At 37.7% G+C, this 20,196-nt stretch overlaps 1 protein-coding gene across 8 annotated transcripts in view; it reads right to left on the reverse strand.

Moving 5' to 3' along the window:
* Positions 1–20,196, reverse strand: part of MAK (male germ cell associated kinase) — a 64,613-nt gene that overhangs the window by 18,101 nt on the left and 26,316 nt on the right. For all 8 annotated transcript variants that reach the window (XR_011529593.1, XR_011529594.1, XM_070584047.1 and 5 more), the window contains exons 5-10: positions 19,097–19,176; positions 16,326–16,458; positions 9,766–9,937; positions 8,593–8,760; positions 4,700–5,011; positions 1,378–1,550 (exon numbers count right to left, since the gene is read on the reverse strand). Coding sequence is in view for 6 of the 8 variants with exons in the window: in XM_070584047.1 (XP_070440148.1) it covers positions 1,378–1,550; positions 4,700–5,011; positions 8,593–8,760; positions 9,766–9,937; positions 16,326–16,458; positions 19,097–19,176 (1,038 nt within the window). In the remaining 2 variants the exon portion in view is untranslated. The remainder of the gene's footprint in view (positions 1–1,377; positions 1,551–4,699; positions 5,012–8,592; positions 8,761–9,765; positions 9,938–16,325; positions 16,459–19,096; positions 19,177–20,196) is intronic.

Here is a 20,196-nt window from a genome sequence, read left to right on the forward strand (position 1 = left end):
ATTGTTTTTAAAAAAACACAACTATGTAGCTCTCTGTACATATTTAAGTTGAGACCTATCAGTTTTCATCATAAATTAAATAATTCTACTTCTTGTTTCTTGTTAATAGCAGATAGAAAACTAAATATTTTACAAGATGAAATACCATGAGGATTGACTGTAATTGGAGTATTTCATGTATGACTTGATAAAGTAAGCTGTAACTACCTTATTCTCTAAAACACTCTGAATCTCCAAAAAATCATGTACAATTATATCCATAGTTTTTGAAAAATCAGATGGTTTTATAGAACATTCTAGTACATTTAAAAGAATAAGTATCTCTAGGCTGAGGTGCCTCAGTGGTTCTGAATCTCCATGCCTTCCAATACAGGCTAAAATATCCTAGTTCTAATGCAGGGTTTTCTCCTTAAGAGAAATATGTATAGGACAAGGAAGAACAGAAAGCCTTTGAGTTGAAGGTGCCAGCCTTCTGATTTCTGCATTTGTTTAACACCTCAAAGAGTGTTACACCTTCATGCCATGCAAGATTTGAAATGGCTGAGAGCTGTGACTTTCTAGCCTGAAGTGGGAGGGGGATTAATCAGGTTTGTTCTCAAGTTCATACTTGAACTCTGCCTAAAGGGCAGAGTACCTGCGGAACTTGAGGATCTGGAAATTGATTGACTAAGAATTATGCAAGCACGTGTACCCCTTAGAGAGTCTTCATGGACCTTGAGAAGCGTGTGTACCCCAAGGTGAAGACTTCTGCACCATACAGTGCCCAAGAGCTATTAGACACATTTCCCTCACTCAGGCCACATCTTTTCTCCCTATTCATCTTCTGTTCCAAAGAGGAAAAAAACCTGAAAATATTTTTTCAAAATGTTCACAAAATATTCACTCATCCTCACTTCAAAGTTGAATAATGCACTAATGACGATTCAACTTATAAAAAGAAAAGATACTTCTAGCGATAGTAAACTTCCAGAAAAAGTTCAGGAGATTATCAAAAAAGTTTAAGTAGCAAGCAAATAAATAATTGAATCTGAACACCATCAGAGGAAACCATCACTTTTGTGCTTTGCTTTCTACAAATAGGCATGTGAATTTCGAATGAGAATAGTGGTAATCTAATTCAACAGGGCACACTAAAAATTTAACAAGAACCCTTCGTCCACACACATGCAACACTCAGCCATAGCACTGAGCATCACTCCTGTGAGAAGTAAAGATTCTTACCTTTTCAGAGGTATGCATAGAGATTTGGGTTTTTTGCAAGAACACAACATTAAGTTACTTATTGTCTTTTAATATCTACATTCATTGATATTTAATGAGTAAAATACAGTTGATGCATGATAAAAATATATTTTCCCGAGGAATGTGAAATCTTACCGAAATGGAGAATCTTTTTTCCTCTTTTCTTTGAAAACACCCATGCTTGGCTTCTTGGAATGGGAGGCTCCAAAGTCACAGTCCTCAAACTCTTCCCAACCTTCTCCAGACTTGAACACGGTCTGACCCCAGCGCCTCCGACCACTTTTATGACCCAGTGCGCCATTTGCCTTCTGTGGTGGAAAATCAGTCATCACCATCTTTAATCATCTGCTGAATGCCTTTAAGGCACAAGCTATTATATTTGATACCAAGAGTCTCCATTCTCACGGAGCCTTCCATATAGTTAAGAAGATAACATGAATACACATTTAAAGATTTTATTTTTTTCCTTTTTCTCCCTAAAGCCCCCCCGGTACATAGTTGTATATTCTTCGTTGTGGGTCCTTCTAGTTGTGGCATGTGGGACGCCGCCACAGCGTGGTTTGATGAGCAGTGCCATGTCTGTGCCCAGGATTCCAACTGACGAAACACTGGGCCGCCTGCAGTGGAGCGGGTGAACTTAACCACTTGGCCATGGGGCCAGCCCCAACATATATACACATTTAATAGTATTAACAAAATTAGCTGGCACATGCTAAAAATACGATAGGAGTGCAGCGGGAGGAGAGAGCTCTGTGAACTTGGGTTGGGGGAGATGAACACCTAGGATCACAACTGACTCTTCACTGATGCGTAATTTAGAAAACTGCCATGTGTGACACTGTCTCTTTGGGCAAGTGATTTAATTTCTCAAAGCCTTAGTTTCCTCCTCCTGAAATGGGGATATTCAGTATTTATCTAAAGAGTATTTATTTAACTGTGTGTTTCTAAATTTAATAGTAAAATACATTGAAAGTCCTTAGGATGGGGCCCAGCACATAATAAGAGTTACTAAATGTTAGGTAGTATTGTTATTATTATTATTCTAGAGTTTGGAAGAGGAAATGTATAAGTATGGCTTTTTAACATGAAAGTGCTAAGGTATATTCCAGGAAGAAAGGGTAGACTAAGTTTATCAAAGCAGATGGTTTGTTCCAGAAGTAGTGGAGGATGGGGTTGCAAAGACAGATTGATGCTAGAGCATAAAGGGCCTTCAATGTCTGCCTAAGGAGCTGCAGCTACCCTATGGGCAATGGAGAACACTGGATGTTTCTGAGCGAAAAAGTGATGAGCTAAGGGCAGCATTCTAGAAGGTCAGGCTCTACAGATAGGAGGCCTTCGCAGTTATAGTCTCGGGCAGTGACAAGGGCAACAGATTCATAGTGGTTGGAATGCTCAGGAAAGAATACATTTGCTGTTAACAAGGAATAAAAGGCCTGGACTTTGTGTCCATCTGAAGAGATGTCAAAAGAGAGCGTGGCAGACATCGCTAGGTGCCCACTCAGTAGCCTCTCCCCTTCTTCCTTACTAACAGATTTTGTTCCGTGCAGCAATATGCCCAGTTACAATACCTGAAATCCCAGCCTCCCTTGCAGCTCTTTGTAGCCAGGTGACACAGTCTAACCAGGGAGCTGTCAGTGTAAGTCTATTGGGAGGGGCTTCCAGGAGAGCTATTTTTAGACTCTGCTGGTATGTGCCAGTTGTCTGTCCGTCTTGCCCCTTCTAGAATGCAGGTGCAACCCCAAAGGAACAGCTGCCATCTTGTGGCCATAGGAATGAAACCTGCCTGCTAAGGGTGGTGGGACAGGAAGACAGGCAATCTGGTTCCTTTTACAAGCTGCACCAGCCCTGGCTTGCCCACCATCTGACTTCTTGTTAGGTGAGAAAAACAATCCCTATTATTTAAGCCACAGTGGTCAGGTTTCTGTGATAAGTCACTGAATGTAATCCTAACAGACACGGAGAAAGAACGGCAGGGATGACTTTAAAAGTTTGAGCCTGATTGTCTCAGAATGGTGGCTCTATCAACAGAAATAAAGAATAAGGAAGACCTGGCTTGGGGCAGACAATGAGATGGTTTTATACAAGTTTACGTGGGGTGGTTTCTGGGCATGTAAACCGAAAAATCCAAAAGGCACTTGAAAAATTAGGGAAAATTGGAAGCAAGTCTAGCAAATACAGCTATGTTTGGAGCAAGAAGATGCTTAAAGAATGGGTATGCTATTACTTGCAGCTGATGGCATCATAGTGATGGATGATGACAAAAAGTGGTAATTGCCAACTTCTATTATACTGTTGCTTTCTTGGTCAGGGAGAATGAGCTCCAGACTAAGGAGAAAAAAACATCTAAAGTTTTAGATGAGACAAGTTAATCAAACATTATATACTGAGCTGAGTTCAAGACTTTTATTTCAGTTGAATTGTATTTAGGGCGCTGATGCTGTATGCCGCTGAACGATGTCAGTAATATCAAGTAGTCTTGTATGTCCGAGGAGACTGGAAAGGGGCAAATATAAATAATTTTTATAAAATAGAAAGTGGATTTTTGCAAGCTCCACATTAATATGTTTGGTATAAGATGAGAGAAAATATTCTAAAACCACTTATTAAAGGGAAAGCTTTTGAGAACTAAGGGAAAAAAAGTGGGGGATCATATAGGCCACCATTTTTCATTCATTTAACAGATATTTATTGAGAATTTACCATGTTCCAGACACTGTTCTGGGTTCTGGGTTTGCATTGATAAACAAAATAGACAAATATTCCTGACCTCATGGAGCTTACATTCCAGTAGGAAGAACCAGATGATAAACAATACACATAAGAAACAATGAATTAATATATGTTAGAATGTGATTAGTGCCACTGCGGGCAGGGCTAACTGATATCAAGGTGGCAGGATTGGTTAAGGAACTAGACACGGTGTCCTTTAAGGTTTCTTTCAGTCCTAAAATGCCCATAGTGCACATACATTTGGGAGGACACATCTTGAGGAGACGCTAAAATAATACGGCGCTTGACGAGGTCCCTGAACTGAACAAAAAAAGTGGGAAGAGGAAGTTTTATACTATGCGTGACACTTAAAAAACCCATTCTGTTCCTGTTTGTTAGCATTTAAAACCAGTGTAAAATCACTGTTAAAATCCTTAAGATTTAGGATCAGTTTTCTTCTAAGTACTGGATTCTTTTCAATTCTTTCTTTGAATTCCTTTGCATCTAAGAAACTGTTAAAGAAAGTCTGTGGCATGCAAAGTTTATTACTCACATTGTAAAAGTTTTTCTATTTATAAATGGTATTAGAATTGTAATTTATCTCATGCCAAGCTCCTGCCAGAGGAAGCAGGGGCTTTAGCAAAGAATAATCTTCCATATCTTCCCAACACCTTTAGACATGCCTGGAAATGAAATCCTACTTGAACTATTGAACTATTTCCTCTGACAGGAGACTGTGGCTACTTACGGCTGGCGGGTTTTTGACGATACTTGGAAACAGTGTTTGTGGCTGTTTCTGCTGACTCTGTGGCTTTGGCGCCTGCGGGACGCTCACGTTCTGCGGCGGCTGGATGGGCTGCAGCGGCTGGTGGCTGTTTTTCGGCTGGGACTGTCCGACAGTCTGGTCACTTATGTCTGGCAGAGGCTTAGGTTCCAGATCAGCTAAGGATGGCTTCGACTCTAGTGGTTGCACCTGCTTATTTAAAGCCTGTTTCGATTCCAGATGATGCGAGGAAGGGCCTAATACCTGACCAACTTGAAAATATGGGTGTTTCAATGCCTATGAAAGCATGGAAATAACAAATGGAAAATGATTTCACCTAAATTTATTGCACATGGACTACAGTCAGGCACTGGGCAGGGCCTATATCACTAGCCTAGATAAGCTGCAAAGATTTAGAAAGCATGCAGTTTTCCCCTTATGTGTGACTCTGAAAACATAACCAGAAAAAAATGTTTTTTTTTTAAAGATTGGCACCTGAGCTAACAACTGTTGCCAATCTTCTCTTTTTTTTTCCCTGTTTTTTTTTCTTCCCAAATCCCCCCAGTACATAGTTGTATATTTTAGTTGTGGGTCCTTCTAGTTGGGGCATGTGGGACGCTGCCTCAACATGGCCTAATAAGCGGTGCCATGTCCGCGCCCAGGATCCGAACCCTGGGCCACCGAAGCAGAGTGCACGGACTTAACCACTCAGCCATGGGGCCGGCCCCAAAAAAAATGATTTGAGAAATAAATTTAATTCAAAAAAATCAGAAAGTACAAGTTAGTAGGAAGAATGTAAAACTTGCCTGTAATTTTAACATCCAGGCAAAGCAACTGTTCTGTTTATTTAAAGATTTTATGTGAAAACAAAATCTAGTTTATAAACATTGGCTAAATTTGATGTGATTAATTCAAACTGAAATGCTAGATACTGATAATGGTTTAGAGTCCATGAAAGGCATTAAGAAATGAATTAGGAAACCCTTCTACGTAGTCTATTTAAAATAATTGACTACAACATTATGTAAAATTCAGGGCTACTCTCAGCGTAGGTATCACTACATACCTACTAGCATAAACAATTCTAAGAAAGGAGCTTGCAAACACATGTGTTAAAGCTTATTGGATCAGTATACCAGCAAAGAGAAGATGATACTTATGGGAAGACAATATAAAAATACTTATAAAAATGATCACTGTTTGAGTTGTAACTAGATTGGTCATCCAATGGCTGCTGTTGCATGGGAGGGGCCCCTGATGATTGTCTGGGTGACATAGTCTGGAGCAGTGGTTCTCAACTGGGGGTGATTTTGCCCCTCGGGAGACATTTAACAATGTCTGGAGACATTATTTATTATGACAACTTGGGGGATGGGGGGTGCTACTGGCATCTAGGCATGCTGCTAGAAATACTGCTAAACTTCTTGCAATGCACAGGACAGCCCCCCACAACAAAGAATTATCTGGTCAAAAATATCAATAGTGCCGAGGTTAATGAAACCTGGTCTAGAGAATGTCTGAAGCCTTCTGTGCAGCTCAGCTGTGGATACTGACCCCCTTCTCAGGATCGTATGCCTGGATGGAGGAGGGAAGTTCCCAGTTCTGCTGTTTTTTGCAGGGAGGTGGAGAAGGGAGGCTCCTTAAGATAGCCAAGCCCTGTTCGCCTGCACCACCTGCTCTGAACCAATGCCCACCCATGTAAGCAGAGCCCTGAGCCAGTTAACTTCTCAGCTGTGTCAGGGCAGTTTCTAGAGGGACAGAGGAAGCTCTGTACATTGTCCCTGTATCCTACAGCTTAACCTCCCCCTAACTAGGGTCTCCCGCTTCCACTAAAAAGTGGGGAAAAAAAGAGGGTAAGGGCAGCAAGCTAAATTTTGGCAGAGGTGGAAAGAGTTTTTATTCTAAAATGTCCCCTACCACAACTGAAGTATGTGCTAATTACATAAATATTGCTAAGAGGAACTTGAACAGTATAGATGATTTAAATACATCAGTACCTGATGCACAGAAGGCAGTTAAATTCTGAATTGTCACGTTGATTAGTCAGTATGTCAATAATCCTAATAATGCATATTTTGGAGCTAGCATATTTTTGAATGTGTTTTGTAATTTCAAAGCTTCATCTGCAACAACTTTTCCCCTTTAAGATACCAGCCACCATCCTTCAAGGAGAATCTTAAAAAATAACTTATTTCCTGTTTATTAAGGGAATATTTGATCACTGCAGAGGATAAAGAAAGTATAGAAAGTTCTCAAGAAGAAATTAAATTATCTCTAATGCCTACACCAACTGCGCACATTTTGATGTTTTCCTTTTCAGTATTTCTTTCTAGTCATATAACATGTGTATATATTTTTAGTAAAATCATGGTATAGGTATAATGTTATAGCCTATTTTTAAATTTAGCATTTGAGCTTGAGAAATCTCTGAAATGGTTTATTTTTAAAAATTACATTTTGAATGGCAGCAAAACAGTCCATATTAAGGATGTGTACTTAAATGTCTCCTTGGAATCATTTAGGTTTATACTTCCAAAGCACAGTTTTTAATTAGCTTTGAATATCTTTGGGCATGTATCTTTATTTTTTTCTTGAGGAAGATTGTTGCTGAGCTAACATCTGTGCCAATCTTCCTCTATTTTGTATGTGGGATGCTGTCACAGTGGTGTGTAGGTCCATGCCTGGGATCAGAACCTGTGAACCCCAGGCCGCCAAAGCAGAGTGCGAGAAACTAACCACTAAGCCACCAGGCCGGCCCCTGGGCATATATGTTTATCCAACTTTCTGATTGCTTTTAAGCTTCTTTATGTACATTGCAAAATTGCCTTCCATTAGTTAGAGAAGTAGCCTTTAAACTATTTTTACTTGCATTTTATGATAGTGAACAGGGTTGAACATTTAAAAAACATTTTTAGTAATTTTTATGTGATTTCTTTTTTCATGTCTCATGACCACTTTTCTTTTTTAGGTAAATTTTAAAGACTTGTGTTATATTTTTATTACAAACGTAATAATTGTTTAGAAACATTAGAAAATAGCTGTCACATTTGTTAAAAAATAATTCCCACTGTTTGTTTCTCAATTTTAAGATTTTCATACAGGAAAAAAATTAATTTTTATTTGATCAAATCTTCTGAATTCTCCTTTGTGGTTTCTTCTATTGCTTTTATACTCATCTGTTTCTTACCTTAACCACTATGCCACCGGGCCAGCCCCTCTCAAGGTAAATTTTTAAAAAGTCAAATAATTTTTCGGTAATTTTAACACTGAATTTATATTTAAATAATAATAACAATACCCTAAAGCTTATTATGACTTTTTCAATTAAGCCCTTTTTAATTTAAGCCCATGGTTTTAATTTAAAACCCTTGTGTTTTAAAGACCATGAGACTCGAGACACATTGTAAGGTGTGGTCACAAAGGAGCCAAGCATGGGTACCACATGCTGCCCTCTTGTGGGAGCCCGAGAGTGAACAAGAATCACCCCAAACCATAAGGAAAGCTTCAGAAGGTCTACCATATTGTATAATTGAAGAGATGCATTTTTACCACCCAGGACAAGTTTGTTCCTAACTAGCCTGTCACATTGCCTGAATTTTTATCATTAGAGATGTATTCCTTTCAGCTTCACCTTCATAGGGTTGCTCATTTGAAACACAAAACATAGAAAATCACTGGATTGCTATTTTTGCAATTCTCCCAAGGATCTTACATGCCTAGAATTAATTCATTACATACACTGGATGCCTTAGGGCTTTAGAGCTTAATTCTCGTGGTAAAACCTGGTTGAGAATATACTTGTCATTGTAAATGAAAATATCCCTGATACTGTAAAATCTCAAAATTTAAAAAAAGTATACTGAGGAGATTCATTTTACCTGGCTTGCTGTTGGGCGTTTCTTTGGGTCCCAATTCAACATTTCAGTCATAAGCTGAATAGCTTCATTACTGGCATTGGGAATAAGAGTTTTTAAGTTTATAGGAACACACTGGGGAAAGCGGAAGTTCATCGAGGATGCAAGCTGGTAGCCTTCTGGCCAGTCACTCTGTTTGAGGGAGATGTAAGTTGGGGGGTAGGGTGGAGAGCAAAATGAAAATTGTTTTTAGTAATCAATTGAAAAACATAGTAATAATATAAAAACCACTTGTGTGAGAATTTTAATGTTGATTCATATAAATAAATGTGAGAATGAAATACCAGACCACGTATACAATTCAGCGCTACAAACAGTATAGAAAACATTGAACTGAGGGTTAGGAAAAAACGAGAAAGCATTTTTATAAAGTTCGAAATATTAAAGTCTTGTCTAGTATTTGGATCTTGATGTTGATGATGATACCCAGGTGACTCTGAACAAATAAGGACAAGCATCTTAGAAAGAGGCTGATTATTACAAAGATCCCCATTATATGTTATACATTGCATGCAATTTAAAAACCACACGTAGCTTGGAAATGACTATTATGCTAAAGCTTTAATAGTTATGTTTACTTGTCTAATGTTAACTATAAGGCACATACTAATTTAATTAGGATATAATTATATATAGTTAAATTATTAAGTATACCTCAGAAAGTGAGGTCTAGCTGAATGCTATAGTTAATTGAAAAGTACTCAGTTCAAGAAGTCATATATCCATGGCAAAGGTATATAAAAGGAAACAAGAAACGGTTAAGAGAAAATAAGGTCCAGGACACCTGCGGTTAATGAGTTAATGCCAAAGGACATTCACAGGGCAAGTAGGAAAAGTCTAAGCAAGGATGTCTGTGCAGTCAGCAGCTGGTCATCAACCCAAACGTAAATACGATATAGAATCCTAAAAATACAGTATTTTTCCGTAGCTTCTTAAAGAAAGGCAAGCACCTTTTTCCTTCCATCTGGTGGGATTCTGACTTCTTGTAATCCTCATCCCACCCCAATTAAAAAAATGAAGGAATATAAGAAAATTAACCATTAAATCATACGCCTACTTGAAAATGAAAATATCAGATAGCTAGGCAAAAGTCATAAATAATCAAAAGTTATAACAACGTAAGACAAGAGTACTTACTTTTTTGGGAGTCCCTAAAACTTGGCAAATCTTAAAGATTTCATCAACCTCACTTGTCCCTGGGAAAAGTGGTCTTAATGTATACAGTTCAGCCATTATACTCCCAACAGCCCACACATCAATGGGAGAGCTATAAACTGAAGATCTTAATAAAACTTCAGGAGCACGGTACCTATGAAAATGAAAACCAAAACAGGCAATTTTGATTGTAGTTTCCAAGATAGAGTGGCAGTAGGATTCTATTCTGTTTGGTCATGAATTTCAGTCAAAGAACAGGTATTAAGTGCCTTCTGTGCATCAGGCATTTTGCACAATGTTCTGGGGTTAAACTGGACATAAGACATCTTCCCGGACCACAAACAATTAGTGGGGCTGGAAACAAAGTCATGTGCTGCATAACGATATTTTGGTCAATGACAAACTGCATATAAGATGGTGGTCCCATAAGATTAGTACCATATAGCCTAGGTGTATAGTAGACTATACCATCTAGGTTTGTGTAAGTACTGTAGGGGAGGAAGAAATTTTCCTCTCCCCTTCTAGGTTCTTCTGGCTGGCCTAAGAATTCAATTGACATGAGATAGATTAATAGGACAAAAGTTTAATAACTTGTACACATGAGAGAAACCCATGAAAACTCACCAAAATGGCTGAAGCTCTCACCTTAAATACCATCCTCAGCTAAAAACAAAAGAAAATGTAGGGGCTGGGAAGAGTCAAGGACTTCAAAGAGAAGGAAGGCAATTCACAGGTAGGTGGAAAGGAGCAAACGTTGTGGAAAACAAGAGTTTGGCCACACAGAAACAGAAGAACAGAGGGGAGCCCAACAAACAGGCTTTTCTAGGTTCCTTCCTGTCTACCATTAATTCACATGATGCTAAGATGATCGCTCACTTCCTGAGACAGGTTTTTTAATCTGAATTCTTTTAGGCAGTTAAGGGGGAGGTAACAAGAAAAATTTTCTGAGTCTTTTGTTCCTTAAAAATAATCAGCCTAAAATAATCCTCATGTTAAAGAGGCACATTGTGGGGTGGCAAATTTTGGTCCCCTTCAGTATATTCTATGATGTTTGCACAACGAGAAAATCACATAAGGAAGCATTTCTCAGAACATATCCCCATCATTAAGTGACACATGACTGTATAAATGAAATGTCCAAGTAGCCTAAGATAGGAACTCAAATGAACAGATATGCAAATAAATGCTATATGATGTATTAAGAAAAAGGAGGGGACTCTGAATGGAAGCAGATTTATTCTGAATGGGAACCGCTGTATAATGTTACAAAGCGTTATATCCATATTTACAGATTATATCCATATTTACAACAGAAAACAAAAGATTAACAGAGATTATTCCTGAATAGTATATATTTTTTCCCTTCTTTTTGCTTATCAGTTTGAAAGTGCTGATTCCCTCAATAGACAGTATTTTTAATTGAGAAAAGTACTCTCTTTAGAAGAGCAAAGGTACCTGGTAGAGGATATTCTCAATTCTCTTTTTTTCACATTGAAATGTGTAAATATTTCAGCTCAAAAGTTTCAAGGTATTATCTTTTTGCTTCCATTCAGAGTAGCTTTCTTCGACAGCTTTATTGAGATATAATGCACATCATATACAGTTCATCCATTTAAAAGTATGATTCAATGGCTTTAAGTATATTCACAGAGTTGGCACCCATCATCACAATTTTAGAACATTTTCGTTACCCCAAAAAGAAACCCACACCTCTCCAACATCCCTATGCCCCCAGCACTAATCGACTTTCTGTCTCTATAGATTTGCCTGTTTGGACATTTCATATCAAGGGAACCATATACTATCTGGTCCTTTGTGACTGGCTTCTTTCACTTAGCATGTCTTTAAGGTTCATCCATGCTGTAGTATGTATCAGTATTTATTCTTTTTATTGCTGAATAATATTCCATTGTATGGATCTACACATTCTGTTTATCCATTCGTCACTTGATGGACATTTGGGTCGTTTCCACTTTTTGGCTATTGTAAATAATGCTGTTATGAATATTCATGTACAAGTTTTTGTGTAGACACGTGTTTTAATATCCCATGGATATATACGTAGGTGTGGAATTGCTGGATCACAGGGTAACTATATGTTTAACCATCAAGGAACTGCCAGATTATTTTGGACCATTTTACATGCCCACTAGCAATGTATGAGGGTTCCAGTTTCTCCACATCCTTGTCAACACTTGTTATCTGTTTTGACAAATATTTTTATGAGACAAGGTTGTTTTGAATGTTTTGCCAAATTTAGATGCTGAAAACAAGTCTTCTCAATTTCAGCGTCAAATCTAAATTTACCCAATTGAAAACAGAAGCTCCCTCAAAAGATTCTTCCTGCAAGAGGAGACTTTCCAAATCCAATTATACCTTTAAAAAGTAAAATTAGTACACTGTTTCAGCTCTTATCGTGTAATTTGTGCGGTTCCTGCTTTTGTGGGGATAAATATCATTGTCTTCCTGTTTGCAAACTTTGTTTTCAATAATTACAATTAGCTATGAGCTTTGAAAGCTTTGGCTTTTTGGCCACTGCATTTATTGAAAATCCTGATTGAAGATTTCCAAGTGATTCGGATCAAAATGCAGCCACAATATAAAGGACTTTTTTACAAAGAAGCTAGATACCACTGTAAATCACTTAAATTGATTTACAAAGTAGTTCTTCAGAGGCTCAAACCATTCTAAAATTCCAATGACAGACAGCAAAGAGAGAACCACACACTGCCACACCGAAGTATTTTTTGCAGTCAACAGCATCAATTTTTGATGATGTCATCAAACTGATATCATCGATTTTTGTCATCATAAAAATTTTGTATTCCAGTTGCTTTCTGTATGTCTATATGTGTAATTTGTAAAGTGTGACAACTACAACTTGTATTTTGATTGATAAGAATACAAATTAACTGCTTATTTTGATGCAGTTACAAAATAGATATACATCTTAACCAATCCAAATACATTTCTGCTTTCTAGTTTTCTTAATTTAGTCAGGAAAGCATCAAAAAATGGTGATTTATGATGCTGTGCCCCACTGAAATCTGCATTTGTATTATCACTGCAAAAACAATAATTTTATCTTAAATGTTGAACTTTTTAACTGGAATTACAGTAGCATTTGTGGCAACGTTAGACATTTCACCTACACAGAAGGAACTTTCAAAAGCTTTACTTTGTTTCTATGAATTGTGATGAAAAAAATCAAACCATGATTAGAAATAAGGTAAATGATTTTTCTCTTTGAAGAGTTTGATGACTCTCATTTAAAACTGGCATCATTTAATTGTGAAGTTCTTTCTCTGCTAAAGAAGTCTATAAATTCACAGCCAATTGCTTTAACTTTTCATACTTGCTTAAGAAAACTTGGAATTAAAAAAGAGTGAAATTAAGTTAGAATATTCATTTCATCTAAATGAAAAGCAGTGCCTCACATGGTAATGTGTAAACTCATCTTGTGAAGCTGCACTTGCTGACAGCTGCCTTTGGCATAGACTTCTTAAGATAGCTGTCAACTTTTGAAACAGATGCTGCTGCTGCTTCGGCAGATGAGTGTGTTCTGGTTTTCACCAGGTCTGTGACTATGGCCCCTGTGGTGGACGGCCAATACCAATGAATATTTTATGTAAATTCATCAGCAACTTCTCTTGAGAAACAGAAAAATACTGAATTTTTCTCTAAATATGCACTTCTGTTTTTTGGAGGTCATTGCTGATAAAAGAGTTCATTGCAAAATAAGTTTTTTAAAAAGCATTACCAAATGTATGAGTTTCCAAGGGCTGCTGTAACAAAGTCCCATAAACTGGATGGTTTAACCCAACAGAAACGCATTCTCTCACAGTTCTGGAGGCTGGAGGTCTGAGAGCAAGGGGTCAGTAGGGCCACGCTCTCTCTGAAGGCTCTAGGGGAAAAATCTGTTCTGTGCATTTTTGTCTTAGCTTCTGGTGTTGCCAGAAATCCTTGGCATTCTTTGGCTTATAGATGCATCATTCCAATCTCTGTTTCCATCATCACATGGCTTTCTCCCTGTCTCTTCACATGACTACCCCTTGTGTGTCTCTTTTCTTATAAGGACGCTAGTCATAATGGATTAGGGCCCACCCTAAAGACCTCATCCTAATTTGACTACATCTGCAAAGATTCTATTTCCAAAAAAGGTCACATTCACAGGCCCCAAGGGCTAGGACTTCAATGTATCTTTTTAGGGACACAATTCAAACCATACCGCCAAACAGCAAAATAGTTGTAGATTTTACACTATGTAATAATCACTGTAAAAAAGAACACTCAGATCACTACTTTCTATATGCCCCACAGGTACACTCCTGAGTGTTTGTCTCCCACACATATTTCCTGTACACCTAACCTGTAACTTTCTGTTTCCCATGACCCCACCAATGGCATATCAAAGGTAATGGCAAAGGATGTTGTACAAGTGGCTGGGATGTATGTGCCTGGCAGGGGAAGCCGTATCAAATACTACTCCATCAGCACCCAGGACAAACGAGTTAGCTGACAGCCACTCCTGCCTAAGCGCATTTTGTTACATCGCTCCAGGAAAGGGTCGGATAAAGAGATGGGAAATCTCCGAATTAGCCACGTGTTAAAGTGCAAACTTGGTTCACTGTTCATGCGTCTCTCACATTACCAGATAAGACCTCGGAGGAAGCAGGAGGCACAAAGTGTTGGTCTATCAGACCTATCCGGGCTCATTTTAATGAAACTGTTGATAACAGGCATCAGCTGAGGCTGTCCTGGGCAAACTAGGACATATAGTCCCTCTGTCTAGGCTCAGTCCTCAGACCTCTTCTCTTTTCCAACTTCACTCGCTCCCTTAAGGACCTCATCCAATCTTGTGATTTTTGACACTGAGGTCTCCTTAAATGTATGCCTACAGCCCAGCCCTTTCCCCTGCACTCCAGATCACAGATACAGCCACTGACTTGAACGTATCCCCTTGGTTATCTCACCCTCAAACGGAACTGTGCCTTCCTCCCAGAGCTCCACAGCAGCCCCAGCTCAATTAGTGCCAGCTCCATCCTTCTGGTTGCTCAGGAAAAACCTTAGAGTCTGGCTCCTTTATCTTATACCCCACATCTGATTCATCAGGAAATCAAGTTCGCTCTACTTTAAAAACATACCGAGCATCCTACACCTCTCACCACCTCCACGGCCAACAGATTCCAGTCACCACCACTTCCTGCCCGAATTATTGTAACAGCCTGCCAGCTGGTCTCCCTGCCCTGCCCTTGCTCCTCTAAAGCTATTTTCTTTTTTTTTTCTGCTTTATTTCCCAAACCCCCCGGTACATAGTTGTACATCTTAGTTGCAGGTCCTTCTAGTTGTGGGATGTGGGACGCCACCTCAACGTGGCCTGACGAGCGGTGCCATGTCCGCACCCAGGATCCGAACCCTGGGCCGCCGCAGCGAAGCACGCGAACTTAACCACTAGGCCACGGAGCCGGCCCCTAAAGCTATTTTCAATACAGCAGCCGGAGTGATACTTTTAAAACATGTCAGGTGACATCACAGCTCTTCTCAAAACCCTCCAGGCACTCCCCAGTTCACTCAGGTTAAAAAGCCACCACAGCCCTCACAATGACCTATGAAATCTGGCCATCCCATAAACCTTCCTCTCTCTCCCCCAACTCCCTGTCCCTTTCCATATTGTATTTTTCTCAATAATAATGTGTCACCATCTGATATACATATTCTTAACTTGTTTTTATTGTAGTATAATGTACATACAGAAAAATGTACCTATCATAAGAGTACAGCTTGATGAATTTTCACAAACAGAACACACCCATGGACCCAGATCAAGAAACTGTGTGTAATCAGCATTCCAGAAGGTCCTCTCCTGCACTCTTCCAGTCCCCACCTACCCTGCACCCACCCCCCACCATGTAACCGCCATCCATCCTGACTTACCAGCATACATTAGTTATTTCTGCACTTTATATAACTAGAATCATACAATTTGTGCTCTTTTTCTGCTTGGTCTCTTGCTCTGAACATATGTGAGATTCATCCAGATTGTGCAGGTAGTTGTAGACCTTTCATTCCATTTCTGTAAAGCATTCCACTGGGTGAATATATGATGCCACTGGGGATGGACATTTGGGTAGTCTGCAGTTTGGGACTATTACTTGTGTTTTGATGAACATGTGTATGTCTTTCTGTTGGTGACATGATATTTTTAACTTGTTTATTGTGTATTGGTTGTCATGTAAGCAGCATGAAGCAGAGAATTTTTTTTCTGTTTAGTTCATCCCTAGAGCCTAAGATAGGATCCAGCACAAAGTAGGTGTTCAATAAATATTTGTTGAATGAATGAATGAAATCCTTTTTCCTTCTCTTATATCATTAATCAGTATAGTCATGACCAATCCTTCTCTTTCTCCAAAGAATACAAAATTCAATTCCATACTTTGTTTTAAATGCTGGATACGGAACCTCCAGAAGGATATGTAACAATCCATCATGGGAAGACTTCAGCATAGATATATATCTCTGGAGAGCTGCACGAAACTACTCACCATCTGGTAGATACATAATCGGTGTATGGTGGCTGTGACCTTAATTCTCTTGCAAGTCCAAAATCAGCAATTTTCACAAGTTCTGGACCCATGCAAAGCAAGTTTTCTGGTTTCATATCCCTATGAAAAAAACCTTGATAATACAGAGAGGAAAAACAACAATAAATCACCATGTTTAAACATATTTGATTTATAAACAAAATATAGCTGAGCCTTTCTCTTGTGATTAGAAATGGGAAGTTGAGGAAGAAAATAAACCATATTTATTGTCTAAAAAGTGGTGGGATGTGGGGACCCTGCTTTTAAAATAATTTGACAAGAAAGTTCACTCAGTATATAAGATCATTAAAAATAACTGTCCACTTAACATGTATTTTGATCTGTGAATCCAGTAAGTTCAGGCGCTGGGCTAAATACTGCCATATTATGATTATCTCCAGTAACTGGCACAACAACCTTAGGGAGATATTATGATCACTGTTGTGTAAGAGATGAGGAGGTGGAGGCCAGAGAGAAGGGCTGAATTAAACCTGAGGAGGACTTCATAATCCGGCTCACGTCAATGCCGCTGGTCTTACTGCTGCTCCCTCCCATTGTGGTTTACAGGGGATTCCTCGAGTATAATCACTTGTTTGAAAAGTCCACTAAGCAAAAATGGAACTCCACATATTTTAACTAATCTTTTCAGTTAAAATTATTTTACTTAACAGCTCAGTTCGCCCTGGTAGCTGCCTTCTTGAAAACCCCAATAATTATAATGCTTATATTACCAATTCAATATATAAAATAAGTGGTTAGTTACAGAAGCTAAAGGGCAGCCCAGACAAAATGGGCAGAAAAGCCAGGAAGAAGAAATACGTAAAAGCTTCCTTGTGGATTCCTATGGGAGATCTGAAGGACACTCGTTTGCACACAGATGGCTTGAGGTCCAATGATCTTGCAAAGAACAGGCCTGGTAAGGGTCACGGGTGATGCTCATGAGACGGTTTTCATGTAGCTTTGGGTTACGAAGACTTCCTAAGTCTAAACTTTCTTAAACCCTTCAAAGCCAGCGTGGGCTCTACGCTTATGTCACCTACAACTGTTTTGTACTCAGTTTACCTGGTATTTCTTACTCAAAATAGCTGTTAAGATCCGATTCACTAACTTCTGAGGGAAATACATTACACTTTTATAATATGAAAAGAGAATGGGAACACATGTGATGGTAAAGTGACTTAATCCATAAAATCTTAGAGAATTAAGCCAATTACGTATTTGTACAGTGGAGGTCTTCCCCATCCTTACTAATATAAATATATTGGTAACTTGGCCCTATTTTAAGTAAAATATTAGTCTCATATTTTGACAGCCACTATTTTAAAAATCTCTATTTTCTCAAAGTATTATATCTGAGATGCTTATCAACTATAGCAAGGAAAATTTAGCTTTTATAAAAATGTCTATTGTTCTTGGGGTCTGGTTTCCCAAATCACTACATAGTCAATTATAAAGCCAATTCTATATTATTCATATGTTATTTACTTTCAGCAACAATTTTTAAATTCCAAGCTAACTTCCTCCTTAATCCCTTATGCGCTGAAGTTGCTGATAGTTGATATACATCCCAGGAATCTAAACCAATTTTATTACTAGCCTAAAAAAATATCAGTGAAACACAAAGCTCTTTCCAAAAATCAAAGAATTCCTAAGGCACTTGATTTCCCATGTCACTCTTGCTTCATTAGCATAAATTAACGCAGGTGAATATCAAGAGCTACCATGCTGCCTAGACTTTAAAAATGGGCTGAAGATCAGGAAGCCATTATGAACAAGTAAAATAGCACATATTACTTCCACGGAATTAATAATAAATGACTTTTACCAATGGATTGTAACATATTATCATGGGTTTTAGACTTTTAAAGACCTTAATAGTTTATATAAAACAAAAAACTGGGGATTCAGGAATGTTCTTACAGTGCCTATATGGAATTCTGCATAGCATTTTTAGAAAATAAATTATTTTCTATAGCAGAGAAATGAGAAAAGAAAACATAAAATATCAGATGAAAGACGAAAGGAGATTAATGACGGTGATTTTTGAATACCCATGTTCAGAATGCTGCAATGGTACGGCACTGACTTTTCCAATTCCGTACCTAAACATCTAGTGATTCTACACAAATGGTTACTGAACATTTTCATAATAATCATATTAACTTTTTGGACTAATTATTTTGATTTTATATGCAAAAAACTATATGAATTAGGATTATGTAAATAAGAAATTCAAAAAAATAAGGACAAGCACTTGCCTTAATTTCTCTCAAGGAATAGAAACAACTAAATGTAAATACAAAAGGAAACTATAAAATACCATAGCATGGCTGCTTTAAACTATTTAAATGTTAATAATTGGTTATGGTAGATCAAAGCATTCCAGTCTTTTCCAAAAGAGGGGCCTTATCATATATATTTTTTCATTTCCATGGTAAAATTAGGGGGATGAGCTTGCAGGATGGGTTTATGATGTCTGAGACTAAAGGCTGACGATGATATTGTTAAAAAATTCTGGCACAGAGGAAGATAGTTATAGATTATAGAAATTCTATTTTATATAGAATTATAGAAATTCTAAATTTTTAAAATAAAAATGTCAGTGTATATAGGCACATACTCCAAACTTGTACTTATCCAATATAACATTATTTAAGTTTATATACAATTCCTGTGCATGACCCTGAGGCTAATCTAAAGAGGCAGGGAAATGAAACTTAAAAGAAACCTACCATGTTTATGGATAAATGCCAGCCCTTGCAATATTTGATACATAATATTTCTGATGACTGACTCAGGGAACAACTTGTTTCTGTAAAGAAATGAACAAATAAACAGTCACGTAATTCTGTTAACCAACCAACCAAAACAAACAAGAAGGTGGATGTTCCTTCTCCCTTGGAGCCCGCTGGCCTCCAGGATACTGGCTAAAGGTATGATTTATAGCTTTATAGTGTTAAAGGTCATATATTTAAAATGTGAAAATTAGAATTTTTTTGATGTTTGGCGAAAACTCAAACCCAATACTGAATGTATTGCACAAATATTCAATAGCTAAATTCTAAAGTGTCCCAAGTGGAGCAAAGTAAATTGGAAAACTAATAACTATCAGATAATCCAAGTGTGCAAATCTGTAGTATGTAGGCTTTAAGAGTTTTAGGGGCATAACTGCTTCAGTTCTGTACTGTATATTGGTACTGTCCAATAGAAATATAATAAGAGCCACAAATAAGAACCACTTATGTATTTAAAATTTTTTTTGTAACCACATTAAAAAAGCAAATGAAACAGGTGAAATTAATTTTTAAGAGTATATTTTATTTAACCCAATATATAGCAAATGTTATTTCAATGTGTAATCAATATAGAAAATTATTAATGAATTTACTTTTTTTTTTTGCACCAAGTCTTCAAAATCTGGTGTGTAATTTATTTTACATTTACAACAGCACTGCTCAATCCAGACTAGCCGCATTTCAAGAATTCAATAGGCACGTGTGACTAGTAGCTACCGTATTGTACAGCGCAGTTTTATATGGTATTTACATAAAACCTAAAGTAAGATCCTAATAAGGTCTAAATTAAGGCTGAAAAATATTAATGCTACAAATTAATACGAACAACACAGTAATTCTTTGACCCTGAATTAATTCCTCTTTGACACTGAAGACATCCATGTTTTGGAAGTAATCATTTTAAGCTTTTCAACTTTATCATAATTTCAACATTTTCTAACATCTTTATTTCAGCATGATTAATTAGATTAGAGTGTTCATTCAAAATGTTCTCAACATATGGAAAATGGACTATTTTTCAACATTATTAATTGTAT

Source organism: Equus przewalskii, chromosome 19 (genome assembly GCF_037783145.1).
Source record: "Equus przewalskii isolate Varuska chromosome 19, EquPr2, whole genome shotgun sequence".
Taxonomy (NCBI): Eukaryota; Metazoa; Chordata; class Mammalia; order Perissodactyla; family Equidae; genus Equus; species Equus przewalskii.